Source organism: Streptopelia decaocto (genome assembly GCF_964273445.1).
Source record: "Streptopelia decaocto genome assembly, chromosome: 2".
Lineage (NCBI taxonomy): Eukaryota > Metazoa > Chordata > Aves > Columbiformes > Columbidae > Streptopelia > Streptopelia decaocto.
The window spans coordinates 64,237,744-64,260,053 of record NC_138655.1 but is presented as its reverse complement, the minus strand read 5'-3'; the positions used below and the strand labels follow the sequence as shown (position 1 = coordinate 64,260,053).

General features: G+C 37.7%; 1 protein-coding gene across 1 annotated transcript in view; it reads left to right on the top strand.

Moving 5' to 3' along the window:
- The window catches only part of TEX10 (testis expressed 10), a 58,049-nt gene that overhangs the window by 12,602 nt on the left and 23,137 nt on the right, over window positions 1–22,310 (top strand). Inside the window, exons 6-10 of the mRNA XM_082044742.1 lie at window positions 224–336; window positions 2,588–2,826; window positions 5,895–6,030; window positions 10,999–11,174; window positions 11,948–12,125. Of these exons, the coding sequence (XP_081900868.1) occupies window positions 224–336; window positions 2,588–2,826; window positions 5,895–6,030; window positions 10,999–11,174; window positions 11,948–12,125 (842 nt within the window). The remainder of the gene's footprint in view (window positions 1–223; window positions 337–2,587; window positions 2,827–5,894; window positions 6,031–10,998; window positions 11,175–11,947; window positions 12,126–22,310) is intronic.

Genomic DNA, 22,310 nt, shown 5'->3' with positions numbered 1-22,310 from the left:
CCAGTTTGGATTAAATGTTGTTGCACCACCTTGTTTTGTGGACCTTCAGGTTCATGCACAGGACTTCACATTTACATCTGAAAGTAAAGTATATGAACACTTGCAAACATCTGGTAAAGTTCCTGGTTTTCATTGATTACACTAATAGATTTTGGAAGATGACTGCATTGATGTATTTCACTTACTACCCTGTTTCCTGTCTATCATCTGCTTTCCTTAACAGGAGCTGTGGCTTCGAATGAATTACCTTGTTGATTTCAAGCACCACTTCATGCGTCATTTTCCTTATTCTTTACACGAAACAGTAAAGCACAAAAAGAAAGATTCGTGCAAAGGGTAAGACTAAAATCAATGTCATGTTACAGCTTTTAATTTCGTAAGATAAGTGTGACAATGTCAATCTCACGCTTTTATGTTTTTAATGTTGGAAAAGAAAACTTTTTATTGTGTGTTCCTTGAAGATCTGTAAAGAAGTTTTTATAGGAAAGTAGCATTGCTTTGAATTGAGAAGTTTTTGTTGTTTTTTGTAAAAGTATTGTATAAGAAGTCATCTGAATAGCATCCAGTAGAAATTAAAATGCTGTCTTAGAGAAATTAAAGTATTTTATTGAACACTTGATCTGGAATTTGCATGTTGCTACGTGGTGATTCGTGGTAGTCTGATTGTTTTCATATTTCTGCATGTCTTCTGCAGTTGACTGCTGAATAACATCAAAACATAGTTAATTTTCTTTTTTCCACCCACATCTACTCTTCTACAGTTGTATTACAGGGCTGGATAAATACAGCTAGGAGGGGAGATGTATGGTAAAGCAGTACTGGAGCAGAACAAGCCAGACACAGACGCTTTTCTTAACTATTGAGCTGGCAGAGTGTGCGCACCAATTTAGTTCTGGCACAGGCCAGTAGCAGGTTGTCTCCCCTCTCAGCTCCCAGATGTGAGACTCTGTCCGTACAAAGTCTGTTCTGGAATTGTTCTGCGCCTTTGCAGTCTGTGTAAAATGCTGGTGTATGTATAAGGGTTATCAGCCCGTGTCTATCTTCGTTTCAAATACTTGCAAACTGCCACTGCAGGTTGAGTTCTAGTAGTAGAATCATCCCTTTTTATGCTAAGGGTCTACTGTGGTACTTGAGGCTGAAATCCTGTTTAATATTTTGACTTGCATTTTCTCATCCTGGAAGGGCACATAGATTAGAAGTACAGCATAGCTCTTTGTGAAATGTTTTAATTTCAGCTAAATCTTCCCCATTAAGTTTATAAAGCCAAAAGGTGTTTTGCTTTTCCAGGTTTTGACCTCAACACCCTTCCTGGAAACTGAAAATCTTAGAATTAGTAGTTAGACAACGGAACCATCTTTCTTGTTTTATAGATGATATCCTGACTAACCATACTTCTGTTCATCCTTTTTCACTCTGCTACTAAATTTTGCCCCATTCTTGCACTTTAAAATAAACATGTTGTTGGATACATGGAGGAAAAATGATCTGTGAAACTCTTTTGTGTTCGTATTGTGACTGTTACTTCAAGCCTTCTGGAATCTTAGCTTCATCCATGAAAGTAAAAATGATTGCTTTTGTTTTCCTTGCTTACCAATATATTGGGTTAAAGGCCTGCATTTGGAAATCTTTGAGGCTTCATTCCTTCTCCAGTTTGCAAAATGTTGCAGAAATCTACCATGGTATTGTTCATAGTATGTAGTATCTACACATTCCGAACGTGGAAAAGTTATTAACATTTATGCCATGTGTAAGTGATGTCCGCAGGTTGAGATTTGTTTGCTTATATTGAAATGGTTGGCTCTGAACTGGTGGGTGACTACCCTTATGTTAGTGCAGGTTGAAGTTATTTCATTTTCACAGCTAGATTTTGCGTTGTGAATGTAGGTGTTCATATTGTGCAGCTTTCTGTGGATAAATGCTGTGACTTATTTTTTTTTTATGCTGTGAGTGGCCAGTCAGCAAGTAGAGAACTTTGAGCATTATATGTCAATCTGTGGTACCCTTGATTTCTTTCTTAATATCCCCCAATTTTGCCTCTCAGAGCTCTGTAGGGCAACAGAGTGGTCCTGCAGAACATTGTAATGTTAAAAAGGTGGTTTTGATTCCACATGAGTTTGGAAAAAAGTACACAAATTTCTGTGTTCATGGTGCTTTTTGTCATTGTGTAGTAATGACGAAATCCACGTGATTCCTCACAGAAGAAGAAACACAGAAGACACTGAAACTAAGGCTTATTTTTTTTACCAGTCTGTTACTGGTTTCAGTCACCTAAAAGTGCTGCTAGACCACAGTAAGAATATCAAACAGGAGAAACCAGCTGTAAAGATACAATTTAGAGTTTTGGTTGTTGCTGCTACTATAAATATGAGAAATAGACATTTTGGTGGCAGAACAAAAAATTTCAAGTACCCAAATGTCAAATGTGAAGACTTTTAAATAGCATATTGGCTTTATAATGTTAATATTTAGATATTTTTTTTCTACATAGTATAATTTCTAACGAAGTAACATATATTAAAAGGCACAATATATATATTTTAAAATAATCTCTCTCTTTTCTTTTCTTCCTCCTGCCCCTTCCCCTTAGCAACAGGTATTGTATGACATCCTCAAACAGTGTAGACCATCTTTTACTGAACTTAACCTTGTGTGACATAATGGTTTCACTAGCAAGCACTTCAACACTTCAGACGGATTCTGGTTGGCTGGATATGATAAGGAAATTTGTGACAGACACTCTTCAGGATGGCAGCAAGCTGAATAGCAAGCAGGTGAACAGATTGCTTGGTGTGACTTGGAGACTAATGCAAATACAGCAAAACAAAGGTAAGATATGAGTAGTTTCTACAAAGCAAAATTATGCAATGACAGCTTGAGTTATTCTAGTGTTTTCAGGTCACTTCATCTTATATCCTCAGTTGTTACATTATAATGTATTTTGTCTATAGAGGTGAATTGAATTTTGTGATCATATCCCTGCATGTAGCATTGAAAACTGCTTGATTTTTAGGAATGCTGTTAGATTCATATTGTTGATATACAAAGTATTAATATATTTGTGTAGCTGTTCTCTGGTTTTGCTACTTAAGATATTCTTATAGATGGGAAGATTGTTTTCTTCACTGAAATAAATAATTACTGGAATGTAGAGGTACATGATACCTTAATATTCCAATCCTTATTTAAAATCATTAATGCAGCCAGTACTCTTCTGTGAGCGCTGTCAGATAACCATTCTAGTTCTGCAATGACATGAAATGCCAAAATAGTTTTGATGGAAGCTGCTGTAGAATATTTCCAAGGTGTTTGGTTTGAATCCCTTTTCAAGAGAAAACATATTACTGATTGTGGTACAGTATTTTGGCTTGGCTTTTTTTTTTCCTTTTCAAGTACTGCTTGGTTGTGTTCCCAGATGAGACCTTGGTTGACATGTCTGTTAAGTGATTGATGTAGGACTTCTTAAAGAAAGGAATATTTCAGTAAATGCTGGAGAAATGGGCTGGTGGTTCAACAAGGAAGGAGTGCAAAGTCCTGCACCGGAGGAGGAACAACTTCACTGTTAGGGTGACCAAGTGCTGGTACAGGTTGCCCAAAGAAGCTGTGGAGTCTCTATCATTGGAGATATTAAGAAGCTGTCTGGAAATGGTCCTGGACAGTGAGAACTAGGTGATCCTACTTCAGCAGAGGTGATCTTCAGAGGTCCCTTCCCACTTCAACCATTATATGATTTGGTGGAAGCAAAACTTTCTTCCTTGTTTGTTTTTTTTTTTTTTTTTTGATGGTGCTCTGGATATTCTGAACTATGTTGCATCAGATGATACTGCAAAAGATGGTACATACCAAAAAGATGTCTGGTGTTTTTTTTTTTTAAAACCTATCTGACATTGGGATTAAGGACCTGAAAGGGTGTGTCTTCTTTAGAAGACAATGCAAAAGAAAAAATGAAGCATTACAATCAACACTTTTTTTAGAACACAATGCAAATCAAAAGAGGGAAAATTTAGATAGAAGAAACAAGGAGCTAATGAATGAGAGATGAAATAAACCCATAGTTAAACTCCTGTGCATTACGCAACAAAAGCAGGGTGGTATCTTTGCAGTTGCATTTTTCATGGTTGCCTGTTTTGAGTGGATGTTTATGGTGGGGTGAAATGCACATATCCACCTTTTTCTATGGATGTCTGAAAGAGCTTTGAGCTGCGATGAGTGAAGATTTCTCTCCCACTGTTTAAGTTCAGACTCTGGATTTACTCTCTGTAATTAGGAGGTCCGCTCCTTTCTTGCATCTCGCGGGTATGACTTTTGCAGCAGCTTCCCTGCTAGTTGTATTTTTTATAAATTTTCTTCAAGTCATGAAGAGAGTACTACATTTTAAGAATACATTTTTAAATTGCATCTGCTTTTACATTTGTCCTGTTCATATGAAGCAATTAAATAGTAGGACCTGCTTTACTAAATGTGCCATAGAGTTATTGCAAAGTGGCTGAATGTTCTACACATTAGAATATTACTTACTATATTTGTTCAGTTAACAGTTTGTTAATTAGCTAAAAACTACAGAAAGGTACCATTGTTATTCAATTAAGAATAAGCCAGTGTTCTGTTTAAGAATTGCTTCCAAGATGATTATTCACCTGAAGAATATGTGAATTGAACAAGTTAATGCTCCTGATGCAATGAAAATAACTTAATGATATATCTTAATAAAGACCATTCTAATAATACTTATTTTTCTGTTAACAAATATGTTAGATTTCAACTTCTGAATGGCTCTCTGCATTATGCCTTAGTATGTCCATTACCATGTCAGGTGCTTTTTATATAGTGTCTTTTAAAGAGAACGCCTATACGATAAGTTAAACATGTTCCCTGGTAAGAGTTTTACTGATGAAGATGAGCCCCTGGCTGCATCTGGAATTGTTTTTAGTATGGAGCGTTCTTATCTCTGTGGGAAGAGGTAGCACGGAACACAAAACTGTCTGGTTTTGAATACATAACTTTTTAAGACTGCTCTGTACACCTGGGTGAAAGACAAAGCATTCGCAGTCTTGATTTATGAAGGTAATAAAATGATTGCTGCTACTTAAGTATGTCTTGACAGCAATGAATTCATTGGGGGACCTCAGACTTCTGAGACAAACTGAGTCAGGTCTTATACCCTCCATATATAGTTTTAAGTTTTCAGATGCTTCCCCATTCTTTCCATTATCTTCTCTGAATTCAGATGTTTTTCCATGCTTTGTTAGTTTTTACATCCAGTGGTTTATCTGGTGATGAGAGTTTTAGAGGAGTAAGGGTTTCAGTGGAGTTTAGCAGTTCTCTTTGCAGTGGCTTGCCAGTGGCATCTTGAAGTATGTATTTTCTGGTTGATTAGCCAATGTCATTTGGAGCCAGTTGGTTCAAGGCAGAGTGAGTTGACAAGGCCTGGTGTGTGTGGCAGGGAGAAAGGGATGGTATAGAGAGAACTGAAGGCACGGTGACAGTGATGTTTAGGGGAGCGTAGGTGTGGAGTAAAGGAGAAGACTGATGTGAGGTTGCTGCACTAGGGGAAAAGCATGTGGCAGATGGCTCTGGAAAGAAGGAATTTATTGTTTCTCAGCTACCTCACAACATGTGCACTGCCTTGTCTTCGAGGAGTTCTGAAGTTTTCACTTGCATGTTGTCTCTAGTCTTTTGTGTCTCTTTCACAAGCTACACAAAAATGTTGTTTCAGTGGTGTAGAATTCTATCCAGTAGTTGTTTTAAAGCATTTTGTTACTTCACTGTGGAGTTAAATATAGCTGGTTGCAGATCCAGGTGATAGCTCTTCTGTGTATGTATGTGTGTGTATATTTATGTATAAAATCAGAAGATTAAGAAGCACTACTTCAGATTTTTATATGTTTTCTTTCTAGTGGCAACAGAACCCTTGATAAAAGCAGTATATACACTATACCAGCAAAGGAATCTTCTCTTTCCAGTTCGGACCTTGCTTTTGAAATTTTTTAGCAAAGTTTACCAAAAAGAAGATTCGAGGACTCAAAGAATCAGGTAAAACCCTTTTGCATATTCTTTTTTCAATTCAACATAGTCTATTTATTTCAGAAGTCAGAATACTGAATCTCTGTGTAGATATTGTAAAACTTCATTCTGAATCTGTTTTGGTACTGTGTCACTGAAATCTGAAAGTTCAGGTTCTCTGTGAGATTGAGATTCGTGTTAGTTTTTTTTGTCTTTTCTTCTTAACGTAAGTACCAAATAGATCTTAAGGATTTAAAATTTAACTTGAAGTACACTGCTGCAAGCCCGTTGTTACTGGCTGTGTGGTAGTCAGTAGGTGTGTCAAGATTGTGCAGCTATAGCCATGCAGTATTTCCACTACTTCAGCCTGAGGTGGACTTGCGACTTAGTGCCAGTGGTAGTTCTGGTAATGCCTATCTAGCCTTTTGTATTTATTTTTTTTTTAAGAAAAGTTTTCTTCTTTTGTTGTGGGTGCATGGTTCCAAAGGGACTAGAAAATGTTCTTGTCCTTTTGGGTTTCCAGTTTCATGCATCTATTAGGTATCTGACTTGCTTCAAGTAAGAGGCGAATATTTACTATGTTACTCTTATTACACTTTTTCATCATAAGATTTATCCAAATTGTCCCCAAGTGTTAACTTTTCCAGGAGGTATTTTTTAGCCAAGTCATCTGATTCCATCTATGTAAAATCGTTGAGCACAGATGAGGGTGCATCAATCCTACCTCATTTGAGAACTGCAAAGGGACATAAGATCATACCCATGATACCTGTTTCTGCTGCTAGGTTAAAATCAAACCTCAGGGCCCCCAGAAGTCCTGGCATCCACTAGCAGAGTCAAGCTTTGGGAAAACTGTTCTCCTCTGCAACTCTAGACCTCGCTTTGTTAAATTTTATGTTGTGGTAATGCCTGAGTACATGTAATTAGATCTACAGCCAGAAGTATCTAACACTGCCCTATGAATATTATAAAAAGTACAGGGAATTTGAAAGACAGGAAAAAGGTTTGGGAATATCCTGTTTTCCTCCTCTTTTCACACAGAGTGAAAAAGATCTTTTTCATTCTGATTAATTTCCCTGAGGTTACATAACCACTGTTTTCTGTGCTTTCCTGGAAGTCTTGAGCATCTCATCCAGTTTGATGTGATCATCTAACTGTCTAGAAAGCTTTAATTGTCTATATTTAGACATCACAAATGGCAGCTGTTTTCCTGCTGTTCCTCTTAGTCTACATCAAATTGTGACATTTTTAGTAACAGAAGAACAAAATCTCAAAACTCCTTTGCAAAAGGATAATTGCACTTATGTCTGACAAGAAATTTTAAGACAATGTAGTGTTGTGTACTATACTGATCAATTTCTTTCCTTTAGGGCCAAGTGTTTTGTTGTTGATTTGTTTGTTTGTTGTTTTGTTGTTGTTTTTGTTTGTTTGTTTTTCTCATTTCTTCAATATAAGGACTGTGCAGTAGATCCTGGATGACATTCATGTTAATTCCATTCAGTTTGATGTCATAGCTCCTTCAACCCTCCTGTGACAACTGTCCTTGTTTTTGGTTTGTTTTTTCTCAGAAGCTTTTCAAGAGCAGTCAGAGAGGAGCAGAATTCATGTTGGAATATTTTCCAAGGACATTTAAGTGAAGCTGTTTATTTTTTAGGTGTAACTGATTCAAAGGTTAGGTAGGAGCTTTTGGCTTATTGTTGCTTTGTGAAAGAAAACTTGATTGATTTATTGCAAGGTTCAGAGTTAATATTTCCGTCTTGATGTTAGTTATCTTGACCCCTAATCGCTACACACATGTGCATAGTCATTGTATATATCTATGCATATAGTGTGTATACACCTGCATGTATATACATACACTGGTAGACACTTAAAAGGCTATTTAGCCTCACAGCCTGCCTTCAGCGCAACTATGTGAGATGCTGTAGGAAGAAGACAATAAGTTTTCCATAGTACTCTAAGCTTCTAACCATTTGAAGCCTGTACTTCCTCACTGCACAGAGCTTCTGTGTGTTTAGTATCACTCAGTGGATGTCTTTTCCGTGAGCTTGTCCTTGAGTTAGTCCTTGGACTGGTCTAAATAAAGAGCAAGTGCAGCAGCCTCTGTCAAGGAGTGATGAAGCTCAGCTGTCTGAAGACCATCTTTTATTTGTTTTGATCCTGGCTTCTTCTAAGTTCATTTGATACCAGCACCCACTTCTTCAGTGAGGAAACAAATACTTTATTCCCATCCACCACTTGCGTTTCAAGTGATTTGAGACCTCTGTTGAGCCCGCCTCAAACTCACCCACTTAAGTTGTCTCTTCTTCAGGCTTTTCCTGCTGTTAAACAAAATTAATCTCTCTATGCAAAGCCCTCTCTCATGTCATGGATACTTAGTTTCCTCAAAAAGTTTTTTTGTGAGGGATTTTTCTGAAAACTAAACTTTTATCATTATTATGCTACCCTTGTTGACACCTTCAAAGACCCACTTTGAACTTCTTGATTTACACTTAGCAGCTTCTTTCATGTAATCATCATTTTAGTAGTAAGCTGATGAAATGCTTTTGGTGTATAAATGGTACTTGATTTGATAAACCAGGATGCAATAGAAATTGTAGCTGTTGGAAGATAGGGTTGGTCTATAACATTGTTCCAGTTTCATCTAGAAAGGATAAATAAAAGCAAATCTATGATGGAGGTTGTCAGGCTTTAAAGCTCAGCAGCAAAGATGTTTAAAGGAAAAACAAAATAAAAAACGCAAAACAAACAAAACAAAAAAACACACACAAAACAAACCATCAAACAAAACCAAAACACCTAATTAGTGAAGTGTCCTGATTATGAACAGGCAGATTGATTAGAACAGGGGAGGAGGTCTGGAGAATCAAGTCATAAATACACATGAAAATTTATCTTGGGCTAGGGAAGAGCCTGGAAAGAAATTAATGTCCAAGTTTTTTGCTGTTTCTTGGCCAGCTTTTAGGGGCCTTTTATGGTAAACAGCACTTATAGAGAATAGAAAAAGAGGAATTGATAAACTGGCTTAATTTCTGTTTTTCTGACAAGCAGGTTAGAAATAGCAATTCCTAAATGTCAAGCTGAATGATTTTTTTCACAGGATGTGAAAACCGTCATGCTGTAGGATAAAGGGAAGAAGCGAGTCTGAAATTAGGATGAATTCAGGTCCTTCAATATAAATATCTTGTCACATATTTCAATAAATGTTATTATAAATTGCATAAAACACAAGGGATGGTCAGGGTCCTCAGATTTGGAAACAAAAGTGCTGTGAATGAAATTGCATTGAATGCTGTCAAATGAATGCAAAAGAGGAGGATTAGGTAAATTTTATTCCAGGGGCTTGGGAGAGCTGATGTGTGAAAATGCAGATAGTAAGAACTTTGACTATTACCTTTAAAGGCAGGTAATGCAATCTGGATTTGGTGTAAAAGATGGAGTCTCACTTAAAGAATAGGAGTGTCTACAGTGGGATACACAGTACAATGGGAATGGTAAAACTGAAGAGTATGCTTATACAGTTCCTCAGAGCTCTCTTGCAGCTAAACTTCATGTTATCATTAATGACTGGGTCACAAAGCAGGGGCATGCCAATAGAAACTTTCTGGTGACATACAGTTCAGAAGCATTATCTGAACAGAGGAAATGAGAAATAAACCAAAAGAACTCGATTATGTGAGGGAATGGTAGAAGAAGGAAGAGGTATATTTATACAAAACAAAAATTGGTGCACTTAACTAACAGGATTTTCTTAAATCTAAAATTGAACCAGGCAGTTGCAAACAATAATCCCGTGATCTGTGTCCTTCTATATGTTTCCCCACCAAGATTGTGGGTAAAAAGTGTAATTTTTAAAGATGCAAAGCTGTAGCAGAAGATACGTGGAAGTATTGTAATCTTTGAACAAGATCATGTGATACCTCATTCAGTTGACTTGTGTTTGTAGGGACTTATGCCCAAGAAAACCTGACTTGTAAGAGCTGCAGGGGGAACCAAAGCTATAAGGACTCCTTCCACTCATGTTTGAATCAGCCAAAACACCTCAGTTGTACTTTCTTGAGCATCTAGGTAGAAAGCTAGACATTCCAGCAGAACAAGTAAGATCTTATGTAAAAAGCCTCTTTAAATTTAGGAGGTGAAGAATCTTATCAGCTGAATGTAGTGAAAGCGATGGACCAGGTGGATATGCCGGGATATATCTGAGAAAGTTGTCTTGTGAAAGTGAAGCCATTGTTTGTCATATAGGAGGTATTGTATGGAAAAAGACAAATCTATCTTGAAGAGAATCTGGGGAGTATCAGGCTGATGAGCTTCAGCTTGATCTCTGGAAAGATCATGCAGTCTTTGCTCGGAATTAATATCTGAATGTATAAAGGACAAGCAGGTAATCGGGAACAAGCTAGCACATAAGAGGAAATCATGCTTTGCCAACATCATAACTTTTTGTGATGAATGGCTGCATGGACAAGGGGAGAGCATCTGACGCAACACACTTGGTTAATAAGATGGTTCGGTGCTGTTCCCACAAGTTCTAGTTTTTCATTCTGCTTTAAGAGGTATCTGAATTGGCAAACAAGGTGACAGCAAAGGTAGAATTGAATTTGAAGGTCTAGCCTAAAGAGTAATAGCTTGATCGGGGGATTCAGTGGTATTGAGGGTATAGTAGTCTCATGGATCTTTAGCCTGATTCATAACTCTTTAAAAATAAACTAATAAAACTAATGATAAAGAGTTGCTTTGGCAGCATACAGTCAATTTCCACAAGTACTTTCTGAAAGAGTTGAAAATATGCAGTGCCAAACCTATGGATCAAATACATACTTCTGATGTAGCTGTAGTAGCACACCAATGTGCTCGAATCTTCTAGTGAAACATTCTCAGCAAATCACAGTATTGCAGTTTATTGTAATAATTGTACATAACATTAAAGCAACTTAACCAAGACTGGAAAGAGTAAGTTTTTGGTTTTTTGTTGTTTTTTTCCCCCTCTTTCTTTAGAAGTCGAAGTAAAGTTTTGTCTCGTTGGTTGGCTGGCTTACCTCAGCAACTTGCTCTGCTTGGCTTGAGAAACCCTGAGCTTTCAAATCAACTGATTGATATCATTCATTCTGCTGCTTCTCGTTCAAACAAGGAATTACTACAAAGTTTACAAGCCACTGCTGCTCGAATATATGGTAAGACTTTTACACTACAGCAGAATTTATTTTGTCCATCACTTGGCAGGGAAGTTGCAATCCATGGAAAATACTGGTGTTTCGTAGGTGGACATAAAGTGTGCATGGGGGTTGTGGAGGTTGGTTAAGTCCCTTATAATAAAGGTTAAAAGAAATAGAATAATAGAATTGGTTGGAAGGGATTTCAAGGATCATCTGGGCCAACCTATCTTGACAAAAGCACAGTCTAGACAAGACAGCCTAGCAGTCTGTCCAGCCCAAACTTAAAATGTCCAATGTTGGGGAAGCAACCATTTCCCTGGGGAGATTATTCCAATGGCTGATTGTTCTCATCATGAAAGATTTCCCCCTTGTGTCCTGTCAGAATCTCCCTGGGAGTAACTTGTACCCATTGCCCCTTGTCTTTTCCATGTGACTTCTTGTAAAAAGGGATTCTCCATCTTCTTTGTAGCCACCCTTTAAATACTGGAACATGGTGATAAGGTCCCTTCCTAAAGTCTAGTAAAAAGATCAAAATCTTCAGTTCAAGTTAGCAGAACATTAGTCTGACAGACTATAAGCTTCAGGTTTTGTGAAATTTACTTCTGGTAGTATCGCACTACGGGCTCTTAGCTAAGTAAGAGCAGTTAGGAAAGAGACCGGGCCACTACAGGATTGTTGCAGCATTTTGCATGAGATGCTTATGCTCTGGAATTGTCACAAAGTACAAAAGTTTTTTGTGTATGTAAAGACAATTTTAAGTGACAGTATGATGACTGTGTATGTGCCGGTAGATCCGCTGGACGGGACGCTGGTGCTGCTGCCGGCGGAGGCCCAGCGGCGGCTGGTGCAGCTGGTGTACTTCTTGCCCGGCCTGCCTGCCGGCCTGCTTGCCCGACTCAGCCGCTGCTGCCTCATGGGTAGGATGTCCTCTGAGCTGGCTGCCACCCTCATCGGGATACTGCGCATGAGGTATGGCTGGGAATGTCTGCTTTAGTTTAGCTGTTGTTTTTTTTTTAAAAAAAAAAAAGTTTAGACATTAAGCGTGAACTTTGTTACTGGTCTGCACAAAAAAATCAGTGTAACAGATGAGGATTGGCATAATGAGGAAAGTTAATGCTTCCATCAAACTTTACTTCTAGCCTTTCACTTTAGCTCTGTCTTTACACTGACCAGTTTTCTCCAACAAAATCATATCAGTTACCTGTAAGGCTGTGTGGTATTGAGCACCCTCTACCCAGAACATCATCATTGGTGGTCTTTGTTCTGGCACTGATGGCAGCTTTTCCTCATAAATACTTTGACTTGACTGTTTGTAGTAAAAAAACAACCAACCAGTGTGTGTTATCATGTTCTGCTTTCTTTCAAATTTTTAAAACTTGCTTTTCCTGTAATTACCACGCTTAATAGCCAAATCATAGTTGCTAGGCAAGTGTCTTGTTAGAAATTATTCACGCTCTTGTTGGTTTTGTCCTGGCTTGAAAGAGGGTAAGTGTGTCTGCAAAGTCAGGGAGAGATCCTGCTGTTCCACTGGAGTGAGTTGAAGGCGTGCTGGGATATCACAAGGATATTTTTGCTGCTTGTGAAAAAATACACTTGCTTTTCTCCATTGCTCTATATTGTACAGAGTTTAGATAAATAAACAGGAATTAAGCTTGTATAGATTATAGTTTGATTTTTTTTTTCTTAATGCTTTTTGGAACTTAACCATAATTTTATTAAAACATTACATGACGCAATGTACTGTCAAATACAGACCTGTTCATATTAGCTGTATAACATGTGAATAGGGTGATAAATGTATGAAGTGATGGTGATGAAATGTATAATATCCTATATACCACTATAAAAATGAAATTCTGTGTAGTTTTGGGATGGTGGACCTCAAATTTTATTAAAAAAAAAATAAGTGCTCTTCCATATACTGGAAATTCAGTGGCAAACCATAACCACATCAAAGACAGTCATTGTAAGAACTAAAGCTTTTAAAGATTATCAGAAAGCTGCAGGTGGGATGTGGGCATTTGATCCTTTTGGTAGAAGATGCAAGAGACAGCTGAGGGGACATCATTCTTATCAAAAGAGGAGGAGGAGGAGCAACTTTTCATTTTTCAAAGGTGCAAAGAAAGTGTCTTGATGTTAATTTATGGTATTTGGAACGTAAGTTGAATACAAAGATTGTGGATTATCCACTCAAGAAGTCAATCTGAAATAACTAGATGGGAAGAAAGTACTGCCATAGTTACACCAGTGCAGTTTCTTGTATTGATAAGCCCTAGCGGTCTTCCTTTCTGGAAGATTACAAGTTCTGAGGAAAGTTGGAGAAGAGGTATTACTCTTGACTGAGCATTATTTTTCTTTGAAAAGGCTGTTCCCACTTCACTGGGAATAATCTGTGTTAAAAACAAGAACTTGATCAGTTTTCTTTAGAAACACATCTGAAAATAGTACAAGTCTTTGGAAAGAACTTTTACAGACCAGGTGAATGCAACAGCATTGAAAAGACATTCTCACCTATACAGCCAACTTAAAAACTTTTAGTACGAGTTTTACAGGACTTGTCAATGACACATTTTTAGCTGTGGCTCAGCTTCTTAGTACATAGGTGAAATCTCTTTTGTGAAAAACTGCCTTTTTTTTCTTATCATCATGACCATAGACATTTTTATCCTAAAGTTAATTCTAGGATGCCTTAAAGAATTAGAGAGCTGAGATGATGTTGGAAGTTTTAGTGGCTGCCAAGAGGGATGCCCTCCCCCAGAAAAAGTTACTTTGACAACTTAAGCATGCAAAGATAGGGAGATAAGTAACAATATTAACTACTCAAGAAGAGAAGAGCCTGATATCTTCTTCTTTGGGAAAATGAGTTGTACAGTTAAAGAAACCGTAGTAGTTTTTCTAGATATGAACCTTAGCTGGGCTTTATGAGCTTCATAACCTCTCATTGCACACAGGGTACATGAACTAATTTTCCAGCTCTTATCAGAAAAGCCAAGCTGGATTATTGTGTCCAGTTTGGTGACTTGCTTTTAGATAGTGATGTGGATGAACTGGATTGAGTTTCAAGGAGAGCAGACAAAAAACAATAGTCTGTAAATTGTGATAATAGAGAATAACTGACAAATTGTCACTGTTAGGCAAATAAGGCTGGGAAGGAGGGGGGAACTTGTCTTCGTGTGTGTAAAAGACTCTTGGAAAGGGTTGGGAGAACGCATTTTTAGTTGGATTAGCAATATAAACCTTAAATGTCAGGAAAAACATTTGGTTTGAGTGCTAGCAAAACTTTGCAAAGGTAGAGCTATATACTGGAATAGGCTTTGTAGGAAGGTGGTATAAATATAATTCACAGGAGATACTTAATATCAGGTTGGACAAAAGTATATTGTGGATAGCAGAGGTAAAGACCTGAAGGGAGTAGAGGAACTAGGTAACTTTTGTAGTCATTTACAGCTCTTGTGATGCTCAGAGTTAAACTTGAAAATTTTTGAAATGAACAAGTACTATAGCAAAATGTATATCTCATTTCACAGTTTTGTTCCACAATCTGGTTCATGGGACACTTTCTTTAGTTCTAGATCACGATAGTTTTGCTTAAAGGGATGGATAAAAGTTATTCCATCGGAAGGCATCATTTATGAGTAAAACTGATGTTGTCAGTAGATGGCACTGTTTTTCTTCCAGTAGATTCATGTTCTGTTTGGTGGGGGGGGAGTTTTTATAAAATTTCTTCTAAGCCACCTGCTTATCTGTCATGCCTTAAATAGATTGCATTCAGTAGCATCAGAGGCTCACTGCTGTATTTGGTAATTGTTTTAAATTTCTTTAAAATACTGTATTTCAGCATTATTCTTGATGGCAGAGCATGTACGTTCTTAGGTGCATCGGAGAATGCACATACATACCCATGTGTATTTGCTGGGAAGAAGCTATGTTAGAGTGTATTTGATGACCGTACATATGGATGATAATAAGACTTGCTGTTATTCTAGGAAGAATCATTATAAACTCAAACTCATAGCTTTATGTGTGTGTAAACTATAAAAGTAGATAGTAAATGTATCCAGATGGCTTAAACCACAGCCCTGTGATGGTATCGGATGGTAGCATTAAATTATAATTATTGCATGTTCACTTCTAGAATTTTTTGTTGATTAGAAGTGAATTCTTAAGACATTTAAAAGTTTCCACTTTTTTCTTCTACAATGGTGAAATGAATAGTCAGGTGGCCTTCAGGAGTCCACAGAGTGAGCCATGGTGGGCTCTGTGTGTGCTGAGAATTAAGATGGTGTTGATGGTATATAATAGGAAGGCTTCTAATATCAATACTGGTAAATTATTATTAGGATGCTTCCTGTTATGCTTTTGGTCCATATTCACTAGTACAGGCCAAGGAGCATTCTGAAAACAAAGCTGAAATGCAACCACCCTGTGGCAAGCGATAGTATGAACATGGCCAGACTTAAGGTAATTGGTGTGTGTGCCAAGAACCAGAGCTTGCTGCTCTTTGGCTCACTGGGACTGCTGCAGCTGGTGAGTATCAGGTGAAACCGAGGGGACACAAAGTGTTCTCTTGGCTGAATTTCTCTGCTGTTGTCCAGTGCCTGCCTTGTGCCTACTGTGGGGGACCTGAGACGTAGGTAACTTCAATAAATCCAATCAGGGTTTTGAGAGATGGAAACCTGCCAGGGTTTTGGAGTGTAGATATTTCTCCCCTCTCCTGTTCATACACCAACAGGTGAGGAAAGATGTGGAGCAACCTGAGCAAACCATCTGCGACTTCAGACTGAGAGAAATGAGAGGTAGCGGCTCCTTAGAAGATGATTAATTCCCTGAGTCAGCTTCTGATTTTAGCCTCTGAGTTTAAATTTATGAAGACAAATACAAGGGTGTGGGAAGTATTTTAGATGGTTCACCAAATCTGCAAGGTTTTTTTGTTTTTTGTTAGGTGGTGCTACTTAGATTTATATATTGAAATGAGCCATTCATCTTGATGCAGTGTGCTACATTTCTAAAATAATGAACTTAAATAATTAATTTAAAATGCTTATTGGAATAGCTTGTAAATGCTCGAATAGTAGTTCTCTACTAATTAAAGATGAATGGCTAAAGTGTTGGGCAGGAATATGTAACATTTAATGAGTGGGCTGTTTGGTTTGAAATTCCAGCCTTAGCTTCATCTCAGTGGTGGAATTCTGGTGATTCTGGGAGGATGTGGCTGTGGACAGACAGACGATTCTGTCCAGGAAATCAAGAAATATATTAATCATGGATTGTCTAGTAGGGACTACGGTCAAACTTGAGCATTATTATAGGTAGAGCTGGAAAGAATTTTCAGTGTAATCCCTCTGCTCCTACTTTCTACACTTGTAGGGCAGATGTGCTGCTTCAGAATGGTATTAAAAGGACTAGTAAGGTATATACTTTTCTTTATGAGGACTTTTTGGAAGACTGGCTTTGAGGCAAATCTTTTTGTCAGATGTGGAAACGTTTTAGATGTTGTAAACTCACCCTGTACATGGTAGATTGTCTTGTCTGACAAAACGGAGGTCTGCTGTTAATATACAAAAAATCTGTATACAGTAACAGTGGCAGAGGAACATAATTTGTCACCATTTGTTAGTCTCAGTGTTTTTGTTTGCTAGTTCTCAGTGATTTTGTGGTGATTGAATGGCAGATATTCTTGCAAACACATTTTTTTCTTTTGTATAATGTAGGTTACTTAAGATAATTAATACATAATCTGAGTATTTTTATGAGATACAGATTACTAAATGCAGATTGAGAATAATAATAAACTGAAAAGCTAGATTGCTGACTTCATGGGAAAAGTTAGGTACAAATAAGGAAAACCTATTGAGTATAATTACATAAATGCAATTTATTTATGTGCCTTTATTTAGTGTAATTACATAAATGCAATTTATGTGCCTTGTGTATAATAGTTAGAGATTTTTTTAGAATTTAATGCATTGCAACAGAGTGTGTGGAAATGGTTTCACTGTGATATGGAATTAGATAATATTTCACAGCCCAGATAAAAAAAAAATAGGAATTAATTTATGGCATTTCTCTCTTGAAGTAGCATGTCCACAAATGAGCTCTCCAGTGGCTTCAAAAAGCTACTTCTTATTCTTGTGGGGCTCTTTCCCCGCTGGGATCTCACAAAGAACTGTTGTTTCTGTTGCTGTAGAAAATGAGAAGGGTGAGGACCAGATAAATAAAAGCTGAGTGCTCTCTCCCAATGAGACATAAATTGTGTGGGAGTTCCTAGTCTTCACAGGTTTGAGATAACTCTGGAGGTAATTCACATTCTGCTTGTCACCACTGTAAAGGGACTCCTTCTTAAGAGGTAACACCTTTAAAATATTCTGTTGCTTTCAGACAACAATGAGGGAGCTCAGCTGGCATCTCATCAAGCAGCTGGGGATGCTTGTGAGTTCCTGCTGTCCTTGAGAATATGGTGATTAGAAAGAATGGGGATGGACATTTTAATGTCTGTTTATTATAAGATACAAAATTCTGTGTCTCCAGATATGTTACCCAGATATGTTTTAGGGTCATAGTAGAGTTCAGAGTTTTCTGTAGATACTTCCTTTGTGAGTAAGTATTACTTTTGCTTTATTTAGTCATCCTAGTTATGTGATCTGCAACCTTTGACAGTATAGCTGGTGGAAGCACAGTCAGAATGCAGAATGTAGGTAACTAAGAGCCTATATTCTACTTCATTAAAGACTTATTGAATGCATTATTGTAGGCAAGAAAAAAAATATATTCCCAGAAAGTATTTGCAATCTGGAGAGAACCTGGAAAGAATATTGTAACCCATTATTGTGAATAACAACACCGACAGAGCAATTAAATACAGTAATTCTCATACAAATGGAGTGAGGAAAAGATTTAAGAACAGTATTGGCAAAAAAAGACATAAAATTTGTACTAAAATAAAAGAAGTTCTTATTAAAAACAAAAAAAAAAAAAGAGAAAAAGAAAAAATAAAAAATCACTTTCAAGTCATTACATGTGGTACTATGGAAAGTCAACTCAATACACCTTGGATAATAAGAAAAGCACACCTGTGTAGGAAGGTGTAGTAATTATGAATAGGTTGCGAAGAAAAATGAAAAATGTAAGAGTAGTAAGGTCTGTGTTCACTGTGAAGTGTTTTTCTAGTTATATTTTCACACCCCTGAATTTAGAAGAAAAATGAAGGAGAAGAGTATTTAAAAGTTAACGAATGCTGAAGGCACTTTTCAATATAAACAGTGTGCTTTCAAAAATGCTGGCACTTCTGTGACTTGATGCTGCTGAAGATGAAAAGTAAAAGTTTTCCTTACTGCAAGATCAGAAGGGATCCATGGTTGTTGCATTCCTTAATCTGGATCTCATCAGCAAATTTCCTTTTCCTTGCTCGCTGTTATGTCGAGGTCTAGGACTTGAGCGAGGGAGGTGGCTAAGCCTGTGTTTAGGACGTGGCCCTCTAAATTTGTCCCCAGGTGGTTGGTTGTAGCTTGATATTCCTAACCAAGTGGAAGAGAATTATGTTGCTGCACTTAAATTTGCACTAGTCAGTAAATGCCGTTTGCTCATTAGTGAATGTTTCTTCCCATTTGTGCTCTTGTTTATAATGTATGAGCAGTTCTTTTCTTCAGACAACCTTTGCAACCATGGAGCAAATGAGTAGCGGACAGGCTTACTTTTAACAATGCATAGCTCAACTTGTTGTTTTCTTAAAATAGGGTTCATATTTTTCCCCAAATCCCTGGTAATTCCTTGCAGATGTTTATTGTATTTTGCCACATCTTCAAATGGAAACAGTTGATCTTCCAAAGAGATAATGAAAGTTAAAACAAAAAACCTTACACTAACAAACCAGTGCCTACATATGGTAACCTGTTAGAGGAAGATAAAAACTCTTCACTTACTCTCAAAGTTTATGTTCAGGACATATGCTACCTCAAGCTGAGTTGGTGTGAATTATGAGATGGGTGCAGGGTTGGAGAAGTACTCAAAGATCTATTTTTATTTTTTTTTAAAGTGATTTCAACGTCTTTTTGTGACAGTGTTGGTTTCCTGTCCCTTTAAGAACCCAAGAATGTTGATCCTCCTTAACAATGTAACATGAAACTGATTTAATTTAGTTGATGCAGGAACCTGGGTTTATACTTTATTACAGTTGCATTTCAATTTGACAAATTATTGTTCATTTAAGCTAGACAGGAATAAAATATGCCAAAGCTGAGATAAATATTGGCACAGTGCTTTTGAGTATTTTAAAAGAACATATTTTACTGTAGTGCAAGTATGTGGGAGAAAATGTTTTGTATTTTTCTTCCATAAAGGTTCAACAGTCCTAGTATTGTACTTGCACGTGGTTTTGCTCCTTCCAGTGTATATTGTTTATACATGCGTAGTTCCTGAGAATGAGCACATGGGAGTGTTTGGGATATATGGTAACATACTTGCCAAGATCTTCAGAATAGCTAATTCCAGAATTGTCCCATTACCTTGTGTTTGGCAGGGAGGTTTAAGTGTAAGCGCCGTTTTAGATGGTTGTCAGGCATTGCTGTTGCTAGTCGTGCAGCTAGGTGTCTGTGTAAAACATGAGATGTTCATGACAGCCCTGTGAGGAGGCTGACTAGAAGACACACCTGTACAGTGTTGTCCTGGTGTGGTTTTCATTCAGCAGAGCAGTGTTTCTGGGCTCGGACAGTGACCCCTGAGCAGTGTGCTGCAGAATTTGAAGGGAGTCCTCTTAGCTGTAGAGAAGGATGCTGCAGTGTCTCTGTGGATATCTTCTGCTCCTGATGAGCACTGGTCAGTAGTTGAACAGTTTTGTCTTGATAGATAAACACTCTGGGCTGATATTAGACTTGGCTGTGTTGAGAGGTCATAGATGGCACAGGTCCTAAAAACAAGAAAGCCAAAAGAGAAGTTTTTCTTTACCGCCTTTCTGTGGATCAGTAACTTCTCAACACAGTTTCTGGGTGATCATGGTGGAAGATTCAAAAATGTAAACAGGTTTTGTCCTACACATCTGTAATCTTGGGTTGTGTAGGAAAACTCAGCTGCATTTCATGCAGTGGAGACAACTTCTTTATGACCCTTGGTTGCAGTATGATTATTCTGGCTGTTGTGCAAGAACCACTTACTCTGCTTCTCCTATTTCCAAGACCTTAACTGAACCCCTGGGTAGGCAAAAAGAGCTGCTCTTCTGTATCCTGATGAGCTGCAGACCAACAGAACATGCATCTGGAAGGTGGTGTTGTGTCATCTTCAGATTGTAGGTAGATGAGCTGTCTGAATAGCTTTGGCAAGAAAAGAAAGAGTAGACTTGATTAGCTGCATTCTGCTATAGAAAATACTTTGGTATACTAAATAATGTGAATGTTATTAGTGGACTTGTGTGATCTCTCTGGGTTGTTGATGAATAGGCCGTACAGCACAGGTCTCATGAACCTCCAGTGATGTTTTTATTCCGCTGTGGGAGCCGATCAGTGAGTTCTACCCACTATTTCCTGCCATTAAACCAGTTGTCTTTTCATGTAAGGACCTTCATTCCTACACTATCTGCTTAGTTTTCTGGAATTCTTTTTCCTGAGTATTATAGGGTCTTTCATATTCATGTGCACCTACCCCCTAAGATTTCTAAGAGGTATGTGAGGAAAAAAGTATTTTTTCAGAAACCATTTTGTCTGTACCCAAGCATGACATAGGTATTCATGTGTTAGCTAATTTTATCCATTGTTCCAGTGTGTATTAATTTGCCTAGTGCAGGAATTAAAGTTACAGACCTTCGTTATGTGGAACTTATTTTTAAAAACAGCCTTCCAAAACATCACCACATTTGTCCCCCGCCCCGCCCAGGCTGTAGGTGTCAGGGAAGGTCTCAGATGGCAGGTTGCTCGCAGCTGCTAGTAGTTCTGCTCATCCCTGCCTTGCCTTTGCACTGTGAATGCCATCTCATCCTGGTAACTCCCTTCTGGTTTGTTGGTTCCATAATATGTTGTTCAGCTGCTTGAAGTTGGAACAGGTCTTCCTGAAGAGTCATTCTGGGATGGGAACCAGTACAGTTCCTTCTCTGGTGGTCAGAGATGGGCAGAATTCCTGTAGCTTCTGTTCTGTAGCCTTATTTTACCTGAGTGCTGCTCTCATGCACTGGTTGTCTGCTGCGTGTACAGAATCTTGGGAAGTTTTCTGCTCCTGATGTGTTTGAAGGACAATTTATTAGTAGAATCTCAGTGGTTAAAGCAATTGCTGAGGATGCAGAAAGTCTGAATTCACTGCCTTCATCTGAAGAGGAGCTTGATTTACCATTTCTGAACATAGTGACTTAGTCATTGAACTATTTTGAGGAGGTGTACTTAATTTAATAATATATAAATAAATTATATTAATTTTATTAAATTTCCACTGAGTTGAGGCCTGGAATCCAGTTAATGTCTTTTCAGGAAATGAGCGAATCAGCTGGGGGCTGTGCCTATGAATATTTACATGTTCTGTGTGAAACAGAAGTATCAGTGGAAGAAATAGAGGAGAAACTCCTTTTAGAATATTTTTTGTAACCTAGAATTAAAGACAGAGTTGTGAAAGGCCATGGTTTTAATCTATGAGCAATGGTTGATAAAATAAATATAAAATGGGATCACCTACCGCAGTCTAAATTAAGTTAGGTTTCTCAGCCTGTTCTCTTGCAAGTTTTTAAATAATTGTGTAAAGTTTCAGAAGCACCCTGTGCTAGAATAATCTGTATTATGGCAGTGCTAGCATTTTACTGGAAGGTGAAAGAATTGGATTTTGGTTTCCTTAAACAGAAAACCCAGAGCTTTGACCTTATACTTCTTGAGTTCTGTTACCCTTACATTGATGAAGAAAAGGGTGATAGTATCAGTGCCTCACAGGAACTGCCAGTCTTGCATTTGCTTTTTCTTGTTTTACTTTAAAAATACTTCAAGACCAAATTGAGGGGGTTTTGAGATTGATCTCACTTTTTTCATTTTATTGCTGAACAACAAAAAATAGGTCAAAAACCCAACCCAAATTCTAAGCAAAACTTGCTGTGCTTGATACATGCATTGCTCTCTGAATTAGAGTTTGAGCAGTGTGTTTTACAGGAGGACAAGCGGAAGGATAATTTCTGAAATAACTGCAGCAGGGTTC